We start from the raw sequence: 25171 nt of genomic DNA on the forward strand, positions 1-25171 counted from the left end.
TTTCAGGGTGCCCTCCCAGGGCTCTTCATTGGGTTGGGATACCTCCTGCTGGAGAAAATGTGGGATGGGTCGGGCCGACCATTACCATATATTCTGGGGATGTCCCAAGATTTCGTCCTTCTGGCAACAGGTTGGGGGTAGTGTAGGAAAAATACTCTTTCAAATTACCACACAATTTTGAAACGCTGTATCTTGGGAAAAGACCAGTTGAACTGGTAGAACAATGGAAGAAATACATGTACAATATACTATTGGCAGTGGGAAAGAAAAGTATTACAAGGAAGTGGTTAAGTGATACTGCCTCCACCCTGGAGGAATGGATGAATGCTGTCCATGATATTTATGTTATGGAAAAAGTGTCCTTCTCTTCTAAGCTTGAATTTGATAAATTTTCCAAATACTGGAAAGCCTTTATAGAATTTATTACCCCATTTAGATCTGACTTTAACTGAAGGTAATTGCTGAAACCATTGCATTGTTTCTGTTATTGTTCCCGTTTTTGTAATTTTAATTTCTATTTTATTTTTTTATATTTAAAACGTAAAACTGTTAAGTACGTAGAGTGAATTGATCTATGTGGGGGAAAAAAAAGGGCTAATAGTTATTTTCGTTGTATTATTGATATGTTAATGTATGATAAATTTTCCCCTCAATAAAAATTTAATGGGGAAAAAGCAGTTTAATTTTATATTTTAACAATAAATGAATGGATCATTAAAAATGTCCATGAAATCAAAGTCAAAAGACATTTGCACAGGTAGAAGCTCTCCCCGTTGTGCATAATTTTAAAACTCAGTCACTAGTCAAATTCATATTTTAGAAATTATTCTGTCCTGATCACAACATTAAAGGCAAGCACCAAGTTTGATGAAATTACAAGTTGAAATGACTCAGTTAAAAAATAATTCATCATGAGGTTTATATCACAGAAATCCTACTTTACAATCACACTGCAGTCATTGTTAAATTATTTCCTGTTGCATTTATAATAAACATTTGTATTTATTTACAGTGTCTGTTTTTCTGGTTGAAATGAGATATGAATAATCTACCAAACTTTTAAAAAGTACAAATTTCCATGTTATTTATCTAAAAATAAATCTCCAAAGTTACACGTGGTTTTAATTTACAGATGAAGAAAGGTTTCTAAAGAACCTTTTATTTATTTAGCTATTTTAATTAAAAATGTTCTAAATTTTTAACAGTAATCAGAAATTTTGAGATAAAAAAAAACATTTGCAAGGGTTTTTCTTCAGAAAACTGCTCTATAAATGAGCAGTTTTGTGACACGTTTGTGTTTTGAAGAGATCAGTGCTTTCTGCCACTAGTCTTCCGTGTTTTGGCCTGACGCGTTGTTCCTATTGGACAGCGCAACGCTACGTCACAGCTCAGAGCAGCGAAAGCTGGATTGGGTTGAACTTTGACCGTGTCAGCCTGTCGACAAGCGGCAATGTGCGCTCTCGTCAGAAGCGTCGCTTTAGCTCGACTTTTGACGCAACGCTTCTGACGCCTCTAAAAAAAAAAAAAAGCAGCGCGTCTCATTGAAAATGCTTTGTGTCCGGTCTGAATGGCCCTAAAGTGCGAAATGGCAAACAGAATTTATTTTTCATTTATCACTGGCCATGACGGAGCATTTAGTGTCAGAGGAAAATAAAAAAAAAAAAAACTAAAATTGGAATTTAAATTTATTTTAAAATGCAAAAAATTGTCGGCGGGTCTGTAAACCATAAAATAAAAAAAGTCTGGCCTAAAGAACAAAATAATTAAACCAAATGTGATTGATGTACATCATCAAGGCCTTAGCTGATTCCAGAACAGGGTACAGGTATTCTTCTATCCCTAACCTGCCCACCCTGGCCTTTTTTTTATTAGGTGAATGCATAATCAGTGTGCTAAATCTGAATATTTTCTTGAAATCTAAATTATTTTGTGGTTTTTGCTTCCCACTGTTAATCAGGTACATGTTAATCCAAATTCTAAACCAGTGGCACTTTCAGTCAACTGAACACATCTAATGTTATGGCATTAAGACATCACTGTATTACTTGTCACGGGTTTTGAATTGCATCTGATGCATCTGTGCTGTGCTGAGTGGAGCTCAGCTGCTTTACATGCAAATAAAATAAAAGATTAATCGAAAAATTAATCGATTACTAAAATTGTTAGTTGCAGCCCTAGTTTGTTTTGAGTGAGAGCATTTTACCGATTAAATGTGAATAAGCCAGTTTTGAGTTTCTTAATGTGCATGTGTTTTCAAAACGGGTGACAGTGTTACTTTGTGCACAGCAGAACGTTGTCAGTTGCTTTAGGCCCTAATTTTGTATTTTATTGACTGTACAGCCAGTGACACAGCACCCATTTGGTGCATTTACCGGATTAGAACAGATCAAAATACTACAGAAGACAAAGAATTCTTACTTGACAGTTTGAAGCAAGTTTTATTTGTTTCAGAGGGCTTCATACAAATTAAAATTCACCAGAATATATTAAATTTGACTTGTTCTTTTAAAATATTTCTGGGGGAGATCTCACAGACCCCCTAGAATCAAAACTACACTACCCTTTTATATACCTTTATGTTCAGGTTTTGCATTCTTTTTGTGCTTTGTCTCTCTCTCCTTAGAGGCTATTTAGAATAGATTTGTATGCTGTATAATGCATTTATTGAGGAAAAAAGTGTGTGTGCCCCCACTACGCCACATTTTAGGAAATTGCTGGCATTGATTGTTGCCAGGAGAAAACTTCAGTTGGTTGAAAAAAAAAAAAAAAAAAAGACAAATTAAAAAAAAAAAAAAGCGGAGAGCGAGCCACGCTCTGGTCGGCCATCAACATGCTGAAATGACTAGATCATTTCCAAAGTGAACGCTGTGGTGATGTGGGACCATCGTGTGACTATCCGAGAAATTGCGGAAGAGGTAGACATCAGCACTTATTCTGCACATTCCACTGTGACAGAAGATTTGGCCATGAAAAGAGTTGCAGCGAAATTCATGCTGATGACTTTGGCACGAAGCTGCCGACGGAGCAAAAGCACCTCCGTGTTGAAGTCTCATAGGACATGCTGGACTCCGAAAAATGATGCCCACCTCTTCCACCATTCGGAAGATTCAGACGGCTTTCGGTGGCTTTTCAGTCGTGTGACTATCCGAGAAATTGTGGAAGAGGTGGACATGTCACAGCCTGTCCTGTGAAAGCAACATCCCATTCTGCGCTAATCAAAGCAACAGCAATGTCGGTGTGTATGGCGCCGCACCGCGGAGGAAGGGACCCCCCCATAACCAAGACCACACCCCGCCCCTCACCACCCTTTTATGTACCTTTTATGTTCAGGTTTTGCATTCTTTTTATGCTTTGTCTGCCTTCTTAGAGGCTATTTAGAATAGATTTGTATGCTATATAATGTGTTTATTGTATTTGAGGAAAAAAGGTTGTGTGCCCCCACTACGCCACATTTTAGGGAATTTCTGGCATTGATTTTTGCCAGGAAAACATTTTGGTCAGATGAAAACTTATCACTTTAACCCATGGCATAATCCAGCGACAGAACTTTAAAACTCGCACACATCGATGTCATTGTATGACATGAAGTTACAGCTGCAGAAGAATAAAGCAGGCTTTAAATTAATTAAATGAATCATCATAAATTGTAAATTTGATATTTTTATATTTATTGCATGTGTTGCTGTATGTAGTTAACTGAAAAAAAAAGTTGAAAAAAATAAAAGGTCCTTTCAGTAGTTCACAATTGGCCCCAAAATGGCACCATGTTCTCAGTTGTCGCTACTCTCTGTATAGAGGCTTTGCACGTGACGCCACAGGTCGCGTGCAGGGCAGAACCACACACAGCTGCAGGTCAAGTTTAGCTGGTCACAATAGACTTGGCTGTGTAAACAAGCCATTTCAACTCGTGTTTCCTCTGTTTTTCAGCATTTGTTTTTTTTTTCCCGCTATTACTCTGTGGGTAGGGTTCGAAATAGTAAAATAAAAAATAATGCGTCACTAAAACATTACTCATTTTGTTATGGAAGCCCAGCTGGACCATGGGAAAAAGTCAGCTGAGTTTTTCCCACAATACCACACCAGTTCAGTAAAATTAATGACAAAAAATTATCAGTAAGGGTAGAGTTAGAAAGAGTAAACTGAAATAAAAAGGTGGTGTCATGAAAATGTTTTTCATTTTTTTCTTTATGGAAGGCACACAACAACAAAGGTGGCTGAGTTTTATTCCACAATCCCACACCAGCGTACACAAAATTCAAGTTAATGATGAAAATGATCAGTAACAGTAGAGTTAAGACAGAGTAAAATAAAGCTGTCATAAAAATGTTACTCATTTGATTTGTTAGACGCCGCACGGGGTAGTCAGAAATTATCAGTAAGGGTAGAGTTAGAAAGCATAAAGTAACATTTTTTAAAAAACCACGTGCAGTGATGATGTCCTCCAGGTACAGACAACAAAGAAAGGAACAGGCCTGGTGTCCTGACAAAACTGCAGGGATGCTTAGTCGCCGTCTTTGGACCGTTTCCCATCTCCTTGTGAATTGCCATCTGAAAGACATCAGACTGAGATGGATGATTTAAACAATAATGATATTATATATCTCTTTACCTAGTCTGAAAGCAGTTTTCATCAAGATTTGGCTATATTTGTAAAGTGTTGTTATATTGTGTAGATGCTCCTACAGGATGACACAAATTTAATCCAAAGAATGCACCAGAATGCATCACAGGGCACTTATGTTCTCAAAAATAGCGTTCGGGGTCTTTTGCTGTCTTGAATATTATAGATGAATCACATTACTTTATTTTTTATTTATTTATTTTTTTTCTCCTAAGCATCCATGAAACTGTTCCACGAGGGGGAAAAAAAGTTGACTGACTTTTTACCACAATACCACACCAACATACACAAAATTCAGTGAAGTTAATTTTTAAGTCCTGGGTGTACTTACACGTGGTAATAATGTCCTCCAAGTGCAGTCAGCAAAGGAAACAACACGCCTGGCCCTGTGTGCAAGCACCCAAACTTCAATTTTGTCCATGTACTGCTGTAATTCAGTGCCAGAAAGATGCCTGGTATATTCAAATACTACACGAACAGGTTCAGAGATGAGTTTATCTCAAAACTTGTCCAAAACCTTTCAGAATGTACATTGTTTCCAGGACTGTAGTTTGGTGGTTTGAAGTTGGAGCACCTGGACCCCATGAAAATGCAGAGAACATGCAAACTCCATGCAGAAATGATTTGGCAGGAAACAGCAGTGCTAATCACTAAGCTACCATGCCACCCTGATTAAAACATGCTCGTTTGCTGTGTGTCATCAACTTTTTCCCTGCTGAAAGTCCTCTGTGAAATGTTTTTACTATACCTGGATATTCTTTGTCATTGAAATCTGGGGGTTCCTTTCTGCACCTCATGCTACTCTTTGTGGTGATCTGTTTTATGTAAAGCCTGGGTCCCACCGAATAATGAAGGCTGAAGAAGGAGCCACGCATGGGTGTGGGGTGATTATTCGAAGAATGACCCACGTTTTCATCTATCATGTATCCACTATGAAGGTGCCACTATGTGCCTCTCTGTACCCCGCATGTACCGTGTAGCAGCCTCTAGTGAGCCACAACCATCTGTCATTACAGCCTCGAATGGCTCGCATCAGCCACACTAAGCCACATAGTGCCATGATAACGCCATGTTGGCGCACGTTTAGGCATGAGTTTGGTCCAAACCTCCAGCCCTCCCACACCTGGTCCCTTCAAAGTGTGGGTTTTCAATTCAGATTCACAGCAGCATTTAAAGATGTCTTTTTTTTTTTTTTTTTTTTTTTTTTTTTTTTTTTTTTTTTACGCAGTCCAAAAATAGACACTCCATCACAGTTGTGCGCTGTGCGCCAGGCTGCTGTCCACCTGTAATGCACCAGACCGGCTAGACCCGAACCACGGGTTCCTGGAGAGTTTCCTCTGTGCTCCTCGCTGGTGCGTTTTTTTTTTTTTTTGCGGCTTTAAACACACAAAACTTTGTCCGTTTATTTCTGCAAAATCGCTCTTTTGCGCGTGTGCTGCTGTTGTCCTTTCATGGACAGCTGCCTCTGCTCTTTCAGGCTTCCTTTCCATCCGTGGCTTGCTGGCTTTATTTTTTTCCCTGGCTTTAAGCACTATCATTTTTACAATGTGAATCCACTTTAACTTTGTGTTCATCCGTTTATTTCTGCAAAAGCGCTCTTTTGCGCGCGCACTGCTGTTGTCCTTTCATGGACAGCCGCCTCTCTGCTCTAAGTGGCTTCCTTTCCATCCGTGGCTTGTTGGCTTTATTTTTTCCCTGGCTTTAAACACAATCATTTTTACAAAGTGAATCCACTTTTGACTTTGTGTTCGTCCGTTTATTTCTGCAAAAGTGCTCTTTTGCGCACGGTGCCGTTCTGCATACAGAATGAGGTGGCTGTTTTATTATATACACCTGTGGATCATTTTCAATATATATATATTTCTTTATTTCTTCCGCAGCTTACAAGTCACCATGATACAACTTTTAACTTTGTGTTATGTCTTCAAAATCGGTCTTTTGCGCACGCTCTCCACCTGTGTTGCCGCACAGCTCCTGCTCTTAGCTGCTCCACTGGAGTTATCTTCCATGGCTTTAAACACACATCCACTTTCACGCAGTCACCCAAATTTTAACTTTGTGTTCGTCTAATATTGACTGAAATATCACTCTTGTGAGCTGGCGTTCTGCCTAAATGCTCGTTTGAAGCGTGATGATGAGTTACTGCCTCAGTGCGCACACACAGCAGAGCTCATGTGATCCATTAATTCCAGAAGTGATTAGAGGTATTTTCGGCATCCAAGGTTTGACAGAAAATGATTAATCTGCTACAAATAATTATTTTATATAGAGTCCAGCGCACAGAGCAGGTGGAATTGTGTGCGCAAGAGAGCCGCTCCAAAAATAGCCTCTCAGGTCCTGCCTCAGTGCGCACACACAGTGGAGCTCATGTGATCCATTAACAAGATATTAAATTAACATACTTTTACATACAACAGACATCAACATACAGACATACTTTTACAGCTAGGAAGTGTTTTATCAAGCTATAAATAAACATTAAAAATAATTACCGTAAGCTGTTCAAAATACATCCTACATGGAGCAGGAAAGAGGAAAAAAAGTGTCCAGATGAAACGGTCTTCTGTGATGCCAGAAGTGATTAGAGGTGTTTTCAACAACCAAGGTTTGGCAGAAAATGATTAATCCACTACAAAATATATAGAGTCCAGCGCACAGAGCAGGTGCATTTGTATGCGCAAGAGGAGGAGCCGCTCCAAAAATAGCCTCACAGGTCCTGCGAACGTGCCAGGCGCACGGATAATGGACTTTTTGCAGACTCGTAAGCACCACGCAAATGCCTCTAAGCCGTCGCATTAACTCGTACACTAACTGCGCCACGCTGTTGCTAAATTTTGAACATCTTGAAATTAGCACCACGCTCAGAGAGGAGCCTCGTTAACTGAAGATAATCAATCAATCAATCAACTTTTTTCTTATATAGCGCCAAATCACAACAAACAGTTGCCCCAAGACGCTCCATATTGTAAGGCAAGGCCATACAATAATTATGAAAAACCCCAATGGTCAAAACGACCCCCTATGAGCAAGCACTTGGCCACAGTGGGAAGGAAAAACTCCCTTTTAACAGGAAGAAACCTCCAGCAGAACCAGGCTCAGGGAGGGGCAGTCTTCTGCTGAGACTGGTTGGGGCTGAGGGAAAGAACCAGGAAAAAGACATGCCGAGAAGGGGGGCAGAGATCGATCACTAATGATTAAATGCAGTGATGCATACGGAGCAAAAAGAGAAAGAAACAGTGCATCATGGGAACCCCCCCACAGTCTACGTCTAAAGCAACATAACCAAGGGATGGTCCAGGGTCACCCGATCCAGCCCTAACTATAAGCCTTAGCGAAAAGGAAAGTTTTAAGCCTAATCTTAAAAGTAGAGAGGGTATCTGTCTCCCTGATCTGAATTGGGAGCTGGTTCCACAGGAGAGGAGCCTGAAAGCTGAAGGCTCTGCCTCCCATTCTACTCTTACAAACCCTAGGAACTACAAGTAAGCCCACAGTCTGAGAGCGAAGCGCTCTAATGGGGTAATATGGTACTACGAGGTCCCTAAGATAAGATGGGACCTGATTATTCAAAACCTTATAAGTAAGAAGAAGAATTTTAAATTTTATTCTAGAATTAACAGGAAGCCAATGAAGAGAGGCCAACACGGGTGAGATATGCTCTCTCCTGCTAGTCCCCGTCAGTACTCTAGCTGCAGCATTCTGAACCAACTGAAGGCTTTTTAGGGAACTTTTAGGACAACCTGATAATAATGAATTACAATAGTCCAGCCTAGAGGAAATAAATGCATGAATTAGTTTTTCAGCATCACTCTGAGACAAGACCTTTCTGATTTTAGAGATATTGCGTAAATGCAAAAAGGCAGTCCTACATATTTGTTTAATATGCGCTTTGAATGACATATCCTGATCAAAAATGACTCCAAGATTTCTCACAGTATTACTAGAGATCAGGGAAATGCCATCCAGAGTAACGATCTGGTTAGACACCATGCTTCTAAGATTTGTGGGGCCAAGTACAATAACTTCAGTTTTATCTGAGTTTAAAAGCAGGAAATTAGAGGTCATCCATGTCTTTATGTCTGTAAGATAATCCTGCAGTTTAGCTAATTGGTGTGTATCCTCTGGCTTCATGGATAGATAAAGCTGGGTATCATCTGCGTAACAATGAAAATTTAAGCAATACCGTCTAATAATACTGCCTAAGGGAAGCATGTATAAAGTGAATAAAATTGGTCCTAGCACAGAACCTTGTGGAACTCCATAATTAACTTTAGTCTGTGAAGAAGATTCCCCATTTACATGAACAAACTGTAATCTATTAGACAAATATGATTCAAACCACCGCAGCGCAGTGCCTTTAATACCTATGACATGCTCTAATCTCTGTAATAAAATTTTATGGTCAACAGTATCAAAAGCAGCACTGAGGTCCAACAGAACAAGCACAGAGATAAGTCCACTGTCCGAGGCCATAAGAGATCATTTGTAACCTTCACTAATGCTGTTTCTGTACTATGATGAATTCTAAAACCTGACTGAAACTCTTCAAATAGACCATTCCTCTGCAGGTGATCAGTTAGCTGTTTTACAACTACCCTCTCAAGAATCTTTGAGAGAAAAGGAAGGTTGGAGATTGGCCTATAATTAGCTAAGATAGCTGGGTCAAGTGATGGCTTTTTAAGTAATGGTTTAATTACTGCCACCTTAAAGGCCTGTGGTACATAACCAACTAACAAAGATAGATTGATCATATTTAAGATTGAAGCATTAAATAATGGTAGGACTTCCTTGAGCAGCCTGGCAGGAATGGGGTCTAATAAACATGTTGATGGTTTGGATGAAGTAACTAATGAAAATAACTCAGACAGAACAATCGGAGAGAAAGAGTCTAACCAAATACCGGCATCACTGAAAGCAGCCAAAGATAACGATACATCTTTGGGGTGGTTATGAGTAATTTTTTCTCTAATAGTCAAAATTTTGTTAGCAAAGAAAGTCATGAAGTCATTACTAGTTAAAGTTAATGGAATACTCAGCTCAATAGAGCTCTGACTCTTTGTCAGCCTGGCTACAGTGCTGAAAAGAAACCTGGGGTTGTTCTTATTTTCTTCAATTAGTGATGAGTAGAAAGATGTCCTAGCTTTACGGAGGGCTTTTTTATAGAGCAACAAACTCTTTTTCCAGGCTAAGTGAAGATCTTCTAAATTAGTGAGATGCCATTTCCTCTCCAACTTACGGGTTATCTGCTTTAAGCTACGAGTTTGTGAGTTATACCACGGAGTCAGACACTTCTGATTTAAGGCTCTCTTTTTCAGAGGAGCTACAGCATCCAAAGTTGTCTTCAATGAGGATGTAAAACTATTGACGAGATACTCTAACTCCCTTACAGAGTTTAGGTAGCTACTCTGCTCTGTGTTGGTATATGACATTAGAGAACATAAAGAAGGAATCATATCCTTAAACCTAGTTACAGCGCTTTCTGAAAGACTTCTAGTGTAATGAAACTTATTCCCCACTGCAGGGTAGTCCATCAGAGTAAATGTAAATGTTATTAAGAAATGATCAGACAGAAGGGAGTTTTCAGGGAATACTGTTAAGTCTTCTATTTCCATACCATAAGTCAGAACAAGATCTAAAATATGATTAAAGTGGTGGGTGGACTCATTTACTTTTTGAGCAAAGCCGGTAGAGTCTAATAATAGATTAAATGCAGTGTTGAGGCTGTCATTCTCAGCATCTGTGTGGATGTTAAAATCGCCCACTATAATTATCTTATCTGAGCTAAGCACTAAGTCAGACAAAAGGTCTGAAAATTCACAGAGAAACTCACAGTAACGACCAGGTGGACGATAGATAATAACAAATAAAACTGGTTTTTGGGACTTCCAATTTGGATGGACAAGACTAAGAGACAAGCTTTCAAATGAATTAAAGCTCTGTCTAGGTTTTTGATTAATTAATAAGCTGGAATGGAAGATTGCTGCTAATCCTCCGCCCCGGCCCGTGCTACGAGCATTCTGACAGTTAGTGTGACTCGGGGGTGTTGACTCATTTAAACTAATATATTCATCCTGCTGTAACCAGGTTTCTGTAAGGCAGAATAAATCAATATGTTGATCAATTATTATATCATTTACCAACAGGGACTTAGAAGAGAGAGACCTAATGTTTAATAGACCACATTTAACTGTTTTAGTCTGTGGTGCAGTTGAAGGTGCTATATTATTTTTTCTTTTTGAATTTTTATGCTTAAATAGATTTTTGCTAGTTATTGGTGGTCTGGGAGCAGGCACCGTCTCTACGGGGATGGGGTAATGAGGGGATGGCAGGGGGAGAGAAGCTGCAGAGAGGTGTGTAAGACTACAGCTCTGCCTTCTGGTCCCAACGCTAGACAGTCACAGTTTGGAGGATCCAAAAAAATTGGCCAGATTTCTAGAAATGAGAGCTGCTCCATCCAAAGTGGGATGGATGCCGTCTCTCCTAACAAGACCAGGTTTTCCCCAGAAGCTTTGCCAATTATCAATGAAGCCCACCTCATTTTTTGGACACCACTCAGACAACCAGCAATTCAAGGAGAACATGCGGCTAAACATGTCACTCCCGGTCTGATTGGGGAGGGGCCCAGAGAAAACAACAGAGTCCGACATTGTTTTTGCAAAGTTACACACCGATTTAATGTTAATTTTAGTGACCTCCGATTGGCGTAACCGAGTGTCATTACTGCCGACGTGAATTACAATCTTACCAAATTTACGCTTAGCCTTAGCCAGCAATTTCAAATGTCCTTCGATGTCACCTGCTCTGGCCCCCGGAAGACAATTGACAATGGTTGCTGGTGTCGCTAACTTCACATTTCTCAAAACAGAGTCGCCAATAACCAGAGTTTGATCCTCGGCGAGTGTATCGTCGAGTGGGGAAAAACGGTTAGAGATGTGAACGGGTTGACGGTGTACACGGGGCTTCTGTTTAGGGCTACGCTTCCTCCTCACAGTCACCCAGTCAGCCTGCTTTCCTGACTGCACGGGATCTGCCAGGGGGGAACTACGGCGGCTAAGCTACCTTGGTCCGCACCGACTACAGGGGCCTGGCTAGCTGTAGAATTTTCCACGGTGCGGAGCCGAGTCTCCAATTCGCCCAGCCTGGCCTCCAAAGCTACGAATAAGCTGCACTTATTACAAGTACCGTTACTGCTAAAGGAGGCCGAGGAATAACTAAACATTTCACACCCAGAGCAGAAAAGTGCGGGAGAGACAGGAGAAGCCGCCATGCTAAATCGGCTAAGAGCTAGTAGCTAGCGGATTCCCAAAAACACACAAAGTGAATAATGTGCAAATAATCCAGAGGTGATTCAGCAGAAGGAGTGCCTTAATTAAGGCACCAAACAGGCCATGAAGCAGCACAGGCAACGCACGACAACGGTGCTAAAATAAAATAAAAAAAAATAAAAAAAATAAAAACGAAAGCGTTAGCAAGCTAGTTAGCTTGCCAACGCTAATGAAAGTTAGCTGATAAAAGTGCTCCGTCGCGATGTTTCGACCGTTAGAGGTCTTCCTTAGGCGTTGGAGCACAGTAAAAAAGTAAAAAAAAAAAAGTAAAAAAGTCTTGAAAAAGACTGTTAGTTCAAGTCCAAAGCAGCAGGTAGCAGTCTCTGTGTAAACAGTCCCAACAGAGAGCCAAAATTCTGATGCAATCTCACTCCAGAATGAACCAGATGAGTGATAATGTCTCTAAGAGCCACTCTGAGCCACTATAATGCCACGATAGCTCACGAAACGCGTGGCTCCTTCTTCACTCCTTCGCTTGGTGGGACCGAGGCCTAAGTTGGTGGTGTTTCCACAGAGCTTTGCTACAGATGTTACCGTAGATGAGGTGATGGTCTAGTGGATTGAAAAAGAACTGTCATTTACCATTTCACCTGAAGGTGTAAAATATGTCCTTACGGTGCTCCTCTTTCTTTCCCATCAGCTGCACGTATATTTGTTTCTGAGGTTCTGCTTCAGTGGGCTTTGTGTTCAATGTGTTGTCTCCTTGTCCATCTTTCTCTCCATCAGCATGCATCTAAAGCGCCTCATCAAAAGCAGTGCAGTTTTTGAGAGGCGCTCGTACTACAGACATCCCTGCTGGTACGTGCATCCAGATATTCTTTGCCGTTTTGGACAGGAGGGTCTTCAGCTCCCCTGCCAGTGGCCCTACTTCACCACAAGAGCGCGAGCAGGGTCGCCCGAAGAACCCCAGACAGGCTCAGTGTCTCAAGGAAACTCAGTCAGTACACCCCAGATGTCCACTTTGTCATCGTCTTCTGGCAAAAGAAAGAGCACAGGCAGCATGTCGATCACTAAGTTCATGAAGAGGTGTACTGAAGCTGAGCAGGTATGTGAGATCCTGTTTTTGTAAACCCCGATAAAAAGGCATTGTTGAGTTCGACCCCGTGTCTTGCAATTTTTGTTTTTTCTTGTTTGAGTATCCAAGCACCTTTCAACGGTTTCAGTGTTTTCATTCATGCACCTCCAAACTTCAAGTTGTTAACATGAGTGCAGGTTTCCAGGGGCGGCATCAGAAATTTCAGTGGGGTGGGGGTAGTTAAATAATAGATAAAAACAGCCCTAGACTTTGTAGTAATAATAATACACTATTACCGTCATAAATAAAATATGACTTTAATTCTTATTTTGGTTCTGAAAAGGCATCAGAAGCTATGTACAGTCACAGAAATTCAAGATGTTCTAACAACCCCCCCCCCCCCCCCCAAAAAAAAAAAAAACAAAAAAAAAAAAACGAACATGTTTGGCATCTGCTGTGGCCACATGAAAAAGAGCAACTGTTTCTTTTTCAAATTAACAAACATTTTTTCTTAGGACCCCTTCACACACAATGCAAATTTGGTAGAATTGTGCATCATGTGCGCATGAAGCAGGAGTTGTATGCAAACCATGTAATTTCGTAGCTGCTTCCAATGCCTCGTACACCTGTTGCTACAACTGTTTGTGCGCACCAGCAGTTGAAAGACATTGTGCGCTGTGCGAGCCCATCGAACCCTCTCGCGGCAGGTGCCGGCCAAATTCCAGCTGACACACACAAATATCTAACACCGCACGCATGGCACTTAGAAAATGTGTGGCGATTCACACTCTTGGCACAACAGTAGTCTGCAGACAATCACTGTCGTACTCGCAGTGAAATATGTGTGTGGCTTTGGTGTGTGTGCTGAACTGACAGGAGGTGTGGCTATGACAGAAGCAGCTGTGGAGATCTGTCATTCTGGACATCCCAGCTGGACAGTACTGTTTGGACTGACATGGACTAACAACTGAGCACTGTGGCACATGGGTATCTGTTTGCTGTCAAGTGGACAAAAATAAAAACATATACAACCCCTGGCAAAAATTATGGAATCACGGGCTTCGGAGGATGTTCAGTTGTTTAATTTTGTAGAAAAAAAAGCAGATCACAGACATGACACAAAACTAAAGTCATTTCAAATGGCAACTTTCTGGCTTTAAGAAACACTATAAGAAATCAGGAAAAAAATTGTGGCAGTCAGTAACGGTTACTTTTTTAGACCAAGCAGAGGGAAAAAAATATGGAATCACTGAATTCTGAGGAAGAAATTATGGAATCATGAAAAACAAAAGAACGCTCCAACACATCACTAGTATTTTGTTGCACCACCTCTGGCTTTTATAACAGCTTGCAGTCTCTGAGGCATGGACTTAATGAGTGACAAACAGTACTCTTCATCAATCTGGCTCCAACTTTCTCTGATTGCTGTTGTCAGATCAGCTTTGCAGGTTGGAGCCTTGTCATGGACCATTTTCTTCAACTTCCACCAAAGATTTTCAATTGGATTATTTACATTGACCCTATGTGTCTTTTTGCAAGGAATGTTTTCAGTTTTTGCTCTATGGCAAGATGCATTATCATCTTGAAAAATGATTTCATCATCCCTAAACATCCTTTCAATTGATGGGATAAGAAAAGTGTCCAAAATATCAACGTAAACTTGTGCATTTATTGATGATGTAATGACAGCCATCTCCCCAGTGCCTTTACCTGACATGCAGCCCCATATCATCAATGACTGTGGAAATTTACATGTTCTCTTCAGGCAGTCATCTTTATAAATCTCATTGGAACGGCACCAAACAAAAGTTCCAGCATCATCACCTTGCCCAATGCAGATTCGAGATTCATCACTGAATATGACTTTCATCCAGTCATCCACAGTCCACGATTGCTTTTCCTTAGCCCATTGTAACCTTGTTTTTTTCTGTTTAGGTGTTAACGATGGCTTTTGTTTAGCTTTTCTGTATGTAAATCCCATTTTCTTTAGGCGGTTTCTTGCAGTTTTGTCACAGACGTTGACTCCAGTTTCCTCCCATTTGTTCATTTGTTTTGTTGTGCATTTTCGATTTTTGAGACATATTGCTTTAAGTTTTATGTCTTGACACTTTGATGTCTTCCTTGGTCTACCAGTATGTTTGCCTTTAACAACCTTCCCATGTTTGTATTTGGTCCAGAGTTTAGACACAGCTGACTGTGAACAACCAACATCTTTTGCAACATTGCATGATGATTTACCCTCTTAAGAGTTTGATAATCCTCTCCTTTGTTTCAATTGACATCTCTCATGTTGGAGCCATGATTCATGTCAGTCCACTTGGAGCAACAGCTCTCCATGGTGTGATCACTCCTTTTTAGATGCAGACTTAATGAGCAGATCTGATTTGATGCAGGTGTTAGTTTTGGGGATGAAAACTTACAGGGTGATTCCATAATTTATTCCTCAGAATTGAGTGAGTCCATATTTTTTTTTCCCTCTGCTTGGTCTAAAAAAGTAACCGTTACTGACTGCCACAGTTTTTTTTCCTGATTTCTTATAGTGTTTCTTAAAGCCAGAAAGTTGCCATTTGAAATGACTTTAGTTTTGTGTCATGTCTGTGATCTGCTTTTTTTTCTACAAAATTAAACAACTGAATGAACATCCTCCGAGGCCGGTGATTCCATAATTTTTGCCAGGGGTTGTATCACTGTGGCAATGGGCTGCAACAAGTGAGTGCGTGCACACATGGGCAGGCTGCCCCCAGGTTGAAACGGACCATCAGATGATAACACACAGCAGGCGATCTGACTGTCGCGTCACCCACGTGAGCTCTGTTCCATGAAGCAGTGAAGCGGTCCAGCCGACACGGGCCAGCAGATGTGGACATGAATGAGACGAGCGAACTGCTTCTCATTCATGTGATTTCATGACTGTATATCAGTGTCCACGAGTCATCTACAGAGGAACAGATGGTTCATATTTGTATTGTCCGCTTGATGAGAGGGATTTAATACAATGTAATGCTTTTATATGGTGCGTCGTTTTTATATTTATTTTTTATACATCCATGTGCTATCTGATTTAAGGCAGTGTTCATCACCTTTTACAGGACAGAGTTTTTGGAAGGCGCTCGAATGTGCACAATGTGTCTCCACATCGTGCAGCTGGTAGTACTGTCTTCCCGCGTGCACAAACTGTCGCACCAGCATTGTGCACACCTGCCCGTCGGCGCGATGTTTCGTGATGTGCACATACCAGCTACTTCGACGGGTATTGCCCTGGAGTTGTACAAATTCGCACTATGTGTGAAGGGGCCTTTCAAGACCCTGGGTGGTGTTTTGTAGCACAGCGAACTGTGTCTGCTGCAGCTGTGGACACACCCACTCCACCAGGAGAGCACAAATCTGCACCAGTGACCTGGTGTTTTATATCTTCAGCAAGTGCCCACATGGGTGTGATGATCGTTAGAATTTCACAGTGGGTAGCTGTCACTCACAGAAACGGTCACGTTATTGATGCTGATATCAAAATAAAAGTGGCGATAACAGCAGCTGCTTCATTTCCTCAAACACCTGTGATCTTGCGGCTGATGTTTAGTGTTCTTGATGGTGCAGCTCATTAAGATGGCGTGGTTCAGGCCTGTTTTCTGATGCTGCCTCCTTGTGTTTTTCCAGGTGGAGACTGTGGAGAAGGATGGCTTTCAAGCTGACACGGAGGATGACTATGAGGACAACTGTATCCTCATCTCCCCGCACAGCGGTGGGTCACTGTCATCATCAGCTCTTGTTGGGATCTGTGGGGGGGGATTGTATCATTAGATACATTATTAATTTTAATCTATTATTCGACTCAGTTGGCTTCGCTCAAAATGTAAATGAGCCCACCCACCACTTTAACCGCACTTTAGATCTTGTTCTGACATATGGCATAGAAATTGAAGACTTAACAGTATTCCCTGAAAACCCCCTGTTGTCTGATCATTTCTTAATAACATTTACATTTACTTTAATGGACTACCCAGCAGTGGGGAATAAGTTTCATTACAGTAGAAGTCTTTCTGAAAGCGCTGTAACTAGATTTAAGGATATGATTCCTTCTTTTTGTTCTTCAATGCCATATACCAACACAGTGCAGAGTACCTACCTAAACTCTGTGAGTGAGATAGATTATCTCGTCAGTAGCTTTACATCCTCATTGAGCACAACTTTGGATGCTGTAGCTCCTCTGAAAAAGAGAGCCTTAAATCAGAAGTGCCTGACTCCGTGGTTTAACCCACAAACTCGCAGCTTAAAGCAGATAACCCGTAAGCTGGAGAGGAAATTGCGTCTCACTAATTTAGAAGATCTTCATTTAGCCTGGAAAAAGAGTCTGTTGCTCTATAAAAAAGCCCTCTGTAAAGCTAGGACATCTTACTATTCATCACTAATTGAAGAAAATAAGAACAACCCCAGGTTTCTTTTCAGCACTGTAGTCACGCTGACAGAGTCAGAGCTCTATTGGGCCGAGTATTTCTTTAACTTTAACTAGTAATAACTTCATGACTTGCTTTGCAAATAAAATTTTAACTATTAGAGGAAAAAATTATTCATAACCATCCCAAAGACATATCTTTATGTTCGACTGCTTTCAGTAATGCTGGTATTTGGTTAGACTCTTTCTCTCTGATTGTTCTGAGTTATTTTCATTAGTTACTTCCTCCAAACCATCAACATGTCTATTAGTCCCCATTCCTACCAGGCTGCTCAAGGAAGCCCTACCATTAGTTAATGCTTCGATCTTACATATGATCAATCTGTCTTTATTAGTTGGCTATGTACCACAGGCTTTTAAGGTGGCAGTAATTAAACCATTACTTAAAAAGCCATCACTTGACCCAGCTATCTTAGCTAATTATAGGCCAATCTCCAATCTTCCTTTTCTCTCAAAAATTCTTGAAAGGGTAGTTGTAAAACAGCTAACTGATCATCTGCAGAGGAATGGTCTATTTGAAGAGTTTCAGTCAGGTTTCAGAATCCATCATAGTACAGAAACAGCATTAGTGAAGGTTACAAATGATCATCTTATGGCCTCAGACAGTGGACTCATCTCTGTGCTTGTTCTGTTAGACCTCAGTGCTGCTTTTGATACTGTTGACCAGAAAATTTTATTACAGAGATTAGAGCATGCCATAGGTATTAAAGGCGCTATCCATGAAGCCAGAGGACACACACCAATTAGTTAAACTGCAGGATTGTCTTACAGACATAAAGACATGGATGACCTCTAATTTCCTGCTTTTAAACTCAGATAAAACTGAAGTTATTGTACTTGGCCCACAAATCTTAGAAACATGGTGTCGAACCAGATCCTTACTCTGAATGGCATTACCCTGACCTCTAGTAATACTGTGAGAAATCTTGGAGTCATTTTTGATCAGGATATGTCCTTCAATGCACATATTAAACAAATATGTAGGACTGTGTTTTTACATTTGCGGCTCCCTGTTAATTCCAGAATAGAATTTAAAATTCTTCTTCTTACTTCTAAGGTTTTGAATAATCAGGTCCCATCTTATCTTGGGGACCTCATAGTACCATATCACCCCAATAGAGCGCGTCGCTCTCAGACTGCAGGCTTACTTGTAGTTCCTAGGGTTTGTAAGAGTAGAATGGGAGGCAGAGCCTTCAGCTTTCAGGCTCCTCTCCTGTGGAACCAGCTCCCAATTCAGATCAGGGAGACAGACACCCTGATTCTCTCCCCTCAGCCCCAACCAGTCCCAGCAGAAGACTGCCCCTCCCTGAGTCTGGTTCTGCTGAAGGCTTCTTCCTGTTAAAAGGGAGTTTTTCCTTCCCACTGTAGCCAAGTGCTTGCTCATAGGGGGTCGTTTTGACCGTTGGGGTTTTTCTGTAATTATTGTATGGCTTTTGCCTTACAATATAAAGCGCCTTGGGGCAACTGTTTGTTGTGATTTGGCGCTATATAAATAAAATTGATTTGATTTGACTTGCCCATGGCTTTTTTGGTATCGGCCTTATTATGGAGAATTTCCAGGATTTGGGCACTCCTGTGACAAGGAGGGAATTAAACAATCTGGAGAAGACTTCTTTTAATTGAGGAGCGGAATCTTTGAGTAGACAGGCTTTCAGTGGCCTTGTTTGGCTCCAGAATCGATGCCTCACGCCTCCCCTGGAGCCACGCTTTTTCCTCTTCCCCAGACATTTAAGAGGCCGTCGGATTTCCTGACAGTCCGCAGGTAGACAGACTGAAGGAACCCCACCAGGTCAGGAGGTTTTGCCGGCTTGTGAGGCAGCTCCTGTGCGCAAACGCTGATAGGCAGAAAATGATCCGCTGATTTTCATTGTGATGATAGGTGCAAACTGTAGTGAAGTTCTGACAGGTCACATCCACATTAAACCAGTGAACTGCTTAAAAATATACATTAAAACAAGTTTAAAAACGCTGACAAACAGTGAAACAAATGGTGAGCGCAGGGTCAGCAGCAGTCCGCACCCCCAGAAGAAGTCATCACCATCAGCCATCCATCCATGTAGAGAAATGATCATTTTCCCGAGAAACACCCCCAAAAACAACGGCTGCTCTGAAGGACTGATAAGGGAAAAGTTAAGTAAAAAGGTCATTGATGTCAGTGTATCAAATCATTTCTTAACGATATCCGAAGAGAACCGGTTTGTGATACCCAACCCTAGAGATGGCACGCTTCACCCCGAAAGGCTTAACTTTTTCAGTGTGCCGGATTTTGGAACCTAAAGTGTGGTGACATACTGTTATTGTGGATGCTGGTTTACTGAAGCTGTGGACCTGGACGTGGGACATCTCCATAACACTGTTTTTAACAGACTTCCTGATGCTGAGATGGATTTGTTACATTGGAAGACGTCAGAATGGACTTTATTTAACGTGCTACAATCATGAGAGAACTGAAGGCGACACTACAGCCAGCGACTGCACGTGCCTGAGGGCTTTGATCGTGTGGAGTTTACATTTAAATATAAATCTACTGCTGGGTGAGTCTGGCATGTTCAGGATTTTACCCGTTTTGTTTTTGTGGCAGTGCCTTTTTTGTTACTTTGAGTGTGAACTTGGAGCTTGTGTGTCCACGCGCATGACCACATGCTGTGCAGCTGGTGAGATGGGCAGCAGCTCCTGCCACTGTGATCATGAATGTCTCCACGGTGTGTGGGTTTTTGGTTTTTGCCAGCAGCAGATGTATTGTGTGTTTTTTAGATTTTAGCCTCAAGCAGAGATTATTGACAGGCTGCGTTTATGGCTCATGGCCACAGCTTCACTAAACCTCCTCAGAACTGCTGCTTTTTCCATGACTGTATCAAAATGGACAGTTTTCACTTAAAAACATCACTTATGTAAAGTTTGGAATTAATCTCTACCTCAGTTCTCAACATTAACTGCTACATTCCATTGAAGCACACACTGGGACACTTCTAATAGCTACGTCACCTGAAACACGAGTACTTTGTTTTCAGAAGTCTCTGTAGCTGTTTGTTGCGAATGCCGGATACTTTGAAACCAGTCACTGAAGTGCACAAAAAACACCTTTGTAAGGATTTTAAGGTGGCTGAGAGTTTGAAAACAGATCATCAATAACTCCAAAGCTCCTGCTGAAACTCAGAAGTGACTGAAGGTTGAACAAGTTAATGTGCCATAAATACTCCTGTTCCATTTGAACTGATACTGAGAATTATTATTTGTAAGCTGTTAAATTGTCATTTCTTTTACTGTGTACTTTTCTGAACCACAGTGTGTGTTTTGTGGATTAAAAGCTGGTAGCACCATACAAGTTGTGTGAAAAAACTGGAGTGGACCAAAAATATTCAGGGTTTTTTTTCCACGGCCCACTTTCATCACTGAGGGGGGTTCGGTGTGGAGTGACCGGCTAAAATGCCTTTTTGGAAACAACAGGTCGCACTTTTCAGATAAACAAATTAGATCTCATCTTGCACGTGACTCATCGGTCGTGTTCCTCTGAGGGTGCAGAGCATTTTATCTTGAACACTGGATACACAGAAGGTCAGACGTGAACAATAAGACCACACACACACACACCTGTGTATGTCATAAACGTGACATGGACATAATGTCCATGTCCTCGACATATCAGGTGATTCACTCTGAGCATCTCCTAGGTTTTATTATTGTACAAGTTGCATCTTAACTGACTGCATCTTTCTGCTGCAGAATTGAGTGGACAGACTTCAGCCAGTGGGCGAGACAGCGTGATGGAGACGAGCACCTCAGACATGGCTTCCGGTCCACCTCCTGCCACGGTCTGACCTGCCACCGCCCTGGCTGACACTGGTGCCTCGGCTGCCCCTTTTTGCTCTTATGTCCTCCTTCCCATGTGTAGCAATACGTCTGCGCTCTTTCAGTCTCTCAGCAGGTCTCACTGTTCGGATTTTAAAGCTGTCCTAGTTGGAAAGTACAGTTTTGCACAGTAAGCGACTAAAGGTTGGTCCTTGGATGTTTGGGAAAGTGACAAACTTCTATTTTTGGTGTTTTCTGAGCTGCAGGTGCAGACTGTCTGCTTTGATGGTTTACCTCCAGTCCATCTGTCAGAATGATGGTACAGTTCAAGGTTCATGAGACACACTCGCCCAAATCTTCATATTCAGTCATTAAACTCATAACTGAGACCCTGAACCCGTGAACATCGTGAATTTTGTTCCAAACCTTCAACTTATGTCCTGACAAAGTGACACATTCGTAGGATACTTTGGCTCTTATTTGTTCTCAGCATCCTGTCCAATCACATTTCACCATTTCACCCGGGACACAGGTGCCATAGTTCCTGCTGAAGCAGACAGTCTGTGCTCCGAGCTCCTTCCTGTTCTGGATCAGTCTGCACTTGTTTTGGTTCTGTCTGCAGATTATTTGGACAAATGAAGAGGAATAACCCAGTTAATCACAGGAACACGCAGTGAAGACTTAAAACAGTGCTCAGAATGTTGGATTTAAAAGCTCAAGTACATTAAAAAGTTCCTCATTGTGCTGAGTGAGATTTGAACATACATCCATTTGCTACCTTTGACTTTAAATTGTTCCACAGTTCCTCGCGTCTCACTCGGAGGATTTTCTTTTATTTGCTTGTACAGTCCAGTCCTATGTGGAAAAACTTTATAAATATGTATCTTCTGTATTTTCTGCCCTCAAGAATACTTGAACACAAGAACTTTATTAAACAATGAAAATTAATACCCTTTCCGTTGTGTTCATGTGGTGTGACGTTGCCTCATTTCCACACGACTCGTTGAGCATGAAAAGTTGGACAGTTTGGAGGCTTCTTGGTTATAATGTTAAATGTCCATGTGGTGGTTTTGAAGTTGTATCAGCAGAAATAATCTGGAAAACTGGATCATTACGCTGATAGTCCATGAGCCAGTCATCAATTCTGACCTTATCAGTGTCACTTAAGGGAAATAAACAACTGTCACAATCCACAGCGATTAAAGTTCTCAGGCGCTAAAATAAATTTCCATCAACTGGGTTGGCTTCCACGTCAGCTCAGTCGCCAGCGTGACACTAAGCGGATGTTGACATGTTTTACTGTAGCGATACACTGCGTATTCGGGAGTGGTATTTGCTCTTGGATTCCAGATTTAAGTCGTGTTTGAATTTAGTTCTATTTCTGATGTTGGGTCCTTGGTGTGGCCTTCAACTACAACCCCTGGCAATAATTATGGAATCACCGGCCTCGGAGGATGTTCATTCAGTTGTTTAATTTTGTAGAAAAAAGCAGATCAGACATGACACAAAACTAAAGTCATTTCAAATGGCAGCTTTCTGGCTTTAAGAAACACTATAAGAAATCAGGAAAAATTGTGGTAGTCAGTAACGGTTACTTTTTTAGACCAAGCAGAGGGAAAAAAATATGGAATCACTCAATTCTGAGGAAAAAATTATGGAATCACCCTGTAAATTTTCATCCCCAAAACTAACACCTGCAGCAAATCAGATCTGCTCGTTTAGTCTGCATCTAAAAAGGAGTGATCACACCTTGGAGAGCTGTTGCACCAAGTGGACTGACATGAATCATGGCTCCAACATGAGAGATGTCAATTGAAACAAAGGAGAGGATTATCAAACTCTTAAAAGAGGGTAAATCACGCAATGTTGCAAAAGATGTTGGTTGTTCACACTCAGCTGTGTCTAAACTCTGGACCAAATACAACGTGGGAAGGTTGTTAAAGGCAAACATACTGGTAGACCAAGGAAGACATCAAAGTGTCAAGACAGAAAACTTAAAGCAATATGTCTCAAAAATCGAAAATGCACAACAAAACAAATGAGGAACGAATGGGAGGAAACTGGAGTCAACGTCTGTGACCGAACTGTAAGAAACCGCCTAAAGGAAATGGGATTTACATACAGAAAAGCTAAACGAAAGTCATCATTAACACCTAAACAGAAAAAAACAAGGTTACAATGGGCTAAGGAAAAGCAATCGTGGACTGTGGATGACTGGATGAAAGTCATATTCAGTAATGAATCTCGAATCTGCATTGGGCAAGGTGATGATGCTGGAACTTTTGTTTGGTGCCGTTCCAATGAGATTTATAAAGATGACTGCCTGAAGAGAACATGTAAATTTCCACAGTCATTGATGATATGGGGCTGCATGTCAGGTAAAGGCACTGGGGAGATGGCTGTCATTACATCATCAATAAATGCACAAGTTTACGTTGATATTTTGGATACTTTTCTTATCCCATCAATTGAAAGGATGTTTGAGGATGATGAAATCATTTTTCAAGATGATAATGCATCTTGCCATAGAGCAAAAACTGAAAACATTCCTTGCAAAAAGACACATAGGGTCAATGTCATGGCCTGCAAATAGTCCGGATCTTAATCCAATTGAAAATCTTTGGTGGAAGTTGAAGAAAATGGTCCATGACAAGGCTCCAACCTGCAAAGCTGATCTGGCAACAGCAATCAGAAAGTTGGAGCCAGATTGATGAAGAGTACTGTTTGTCACTCATTAAGTCCATGCCTCAGAGACTGCAAGCTGTTATAAAAGCCAGAGATGGTGCAACAAAATACTAGTGATGTGTTGGAGCGTTTTTTTTGTTTTTCATAATTCCATAATTTATTCCTCAGAATTGAGTGAGTCCATATGTTTTTTTTTTTCCCTCTGCTTGGTCTAAAAAAGTAACCGTTACTGACTGCACAATTTTTTCTTATAGTGTTTCTTAAAGCCAGAAAGTTGCCATTTGAAATGACTTTAGTTTTGTTCATGTCTGTGATCTGCTTTTTTTTCTACAAAATTAAACAACTGATGAACATCCTCCGAGGCTGGTGATTCCATAATTTTGCCAGGGGTTGTATTCAGAGCTCTTGGAGAATATCACCCAGGAACAACATGAAACTAAATTAGCAGCAGCAGGACTGGCATCTTGTCTGTGCCACCTCGAAGCTGGATGATGGTGAAAAGATCCTACACAATGGATGTTGAATTTATTACTGTCTCATACACACACCAGGTATTTATGAAAGCGATCTGGATTTTGTCGTGTATGCATTGTGAATTGCTGGTCTGCCCAGGAGGGGCCATGCTGCTGATTATTTACCCCAAAGTAGTACGATACTGATCAGTGTGATGCATAATCCCCTCTGTGTGGCATCATTATGCTTAGGGATGGTGTTAAGATTTATCTATTGATGCCATTATCAGTTCGCTTGTCAATCCGATTCTTTAGCAGTCCCCTTATCAATATCTCTTGTGAATTTTCTGTGTACTAAAAGTAGGCTTTACAGGTTTTCTATGTCAACATTTTAAATTGGTCACTGGATCCTTGATCTCTGGACATAAATAAAATGTGTAGTTTTTGTCAAAAGCATTTCCTTTCAGACATTTTGACATGAATGTCTCTCCGTACCGCTGAGCTGAGCTCAGCCGGCTGCTGCACATCAGCGCAGGACGTCTCATTTTGGGAGGAAAAAAAACATTTTGATCGATTGCAGTTTGTATTACAACATTTGGAAAGAGGTGTCATTTGATTTAAACGGTGTTTCACTTAGAATCCAGTCAGAATTAATAATTTCAATCGTTCTAACTTGACTTGTCAGAGAGCCGCGCAGTGTTTGGAGCTGTGTGAACAGAACGGAGGACGATTCTCGTTTCTTTCTCGCAACAAGACAGGAGTCCCAGTTAGTGACTTTAATCTGCACAAAAGTGACTCACGATTGACCTATTCAGGGATGAAAGTGGTGAAAAACAA

General features: G+C 41.1%; 1 protein-coding gene across 1 annotated transcript in view; it reads left to right on the forward strand.

The window, feature by feature from the left end:
• Positions 1-21879, forward strand: part of chaf1a (chromatin assembly factor 1, subunit A (p150)) — a 115904-nt gene extending 94025 nt beyond the window's left edge. The window contains 3 exon segments of the mRNA XM_034180758.1: positions 12670-12988; positions 16613-16697; positions 21132-21879. Coding sequence (XP_034036649.1) covers positions 12670-12988; positions 16613-16697; positions 21132-21226 — 499 coding nt within the window. The 3' untranslated portion in view covers positions 21227-21879.
• Positions 21880-25171: the final 3292 nt, after the last annotated feature.

Source organism: Thalassophryne amazonica, chromosome 10 (assembly GCF_902500255.1).
Source record: "Thalassophryne amazonica chromosome 10, fThaAma1.1, whole genome shotgun sequence".
Classification (NCBI taxonomy): Eukaryota; Metazoa; Chordata; class Actinopteri; order Batrachoidiformes; family Batrachoididae; genus Thalassophryne; species Thalassophryne amazonica.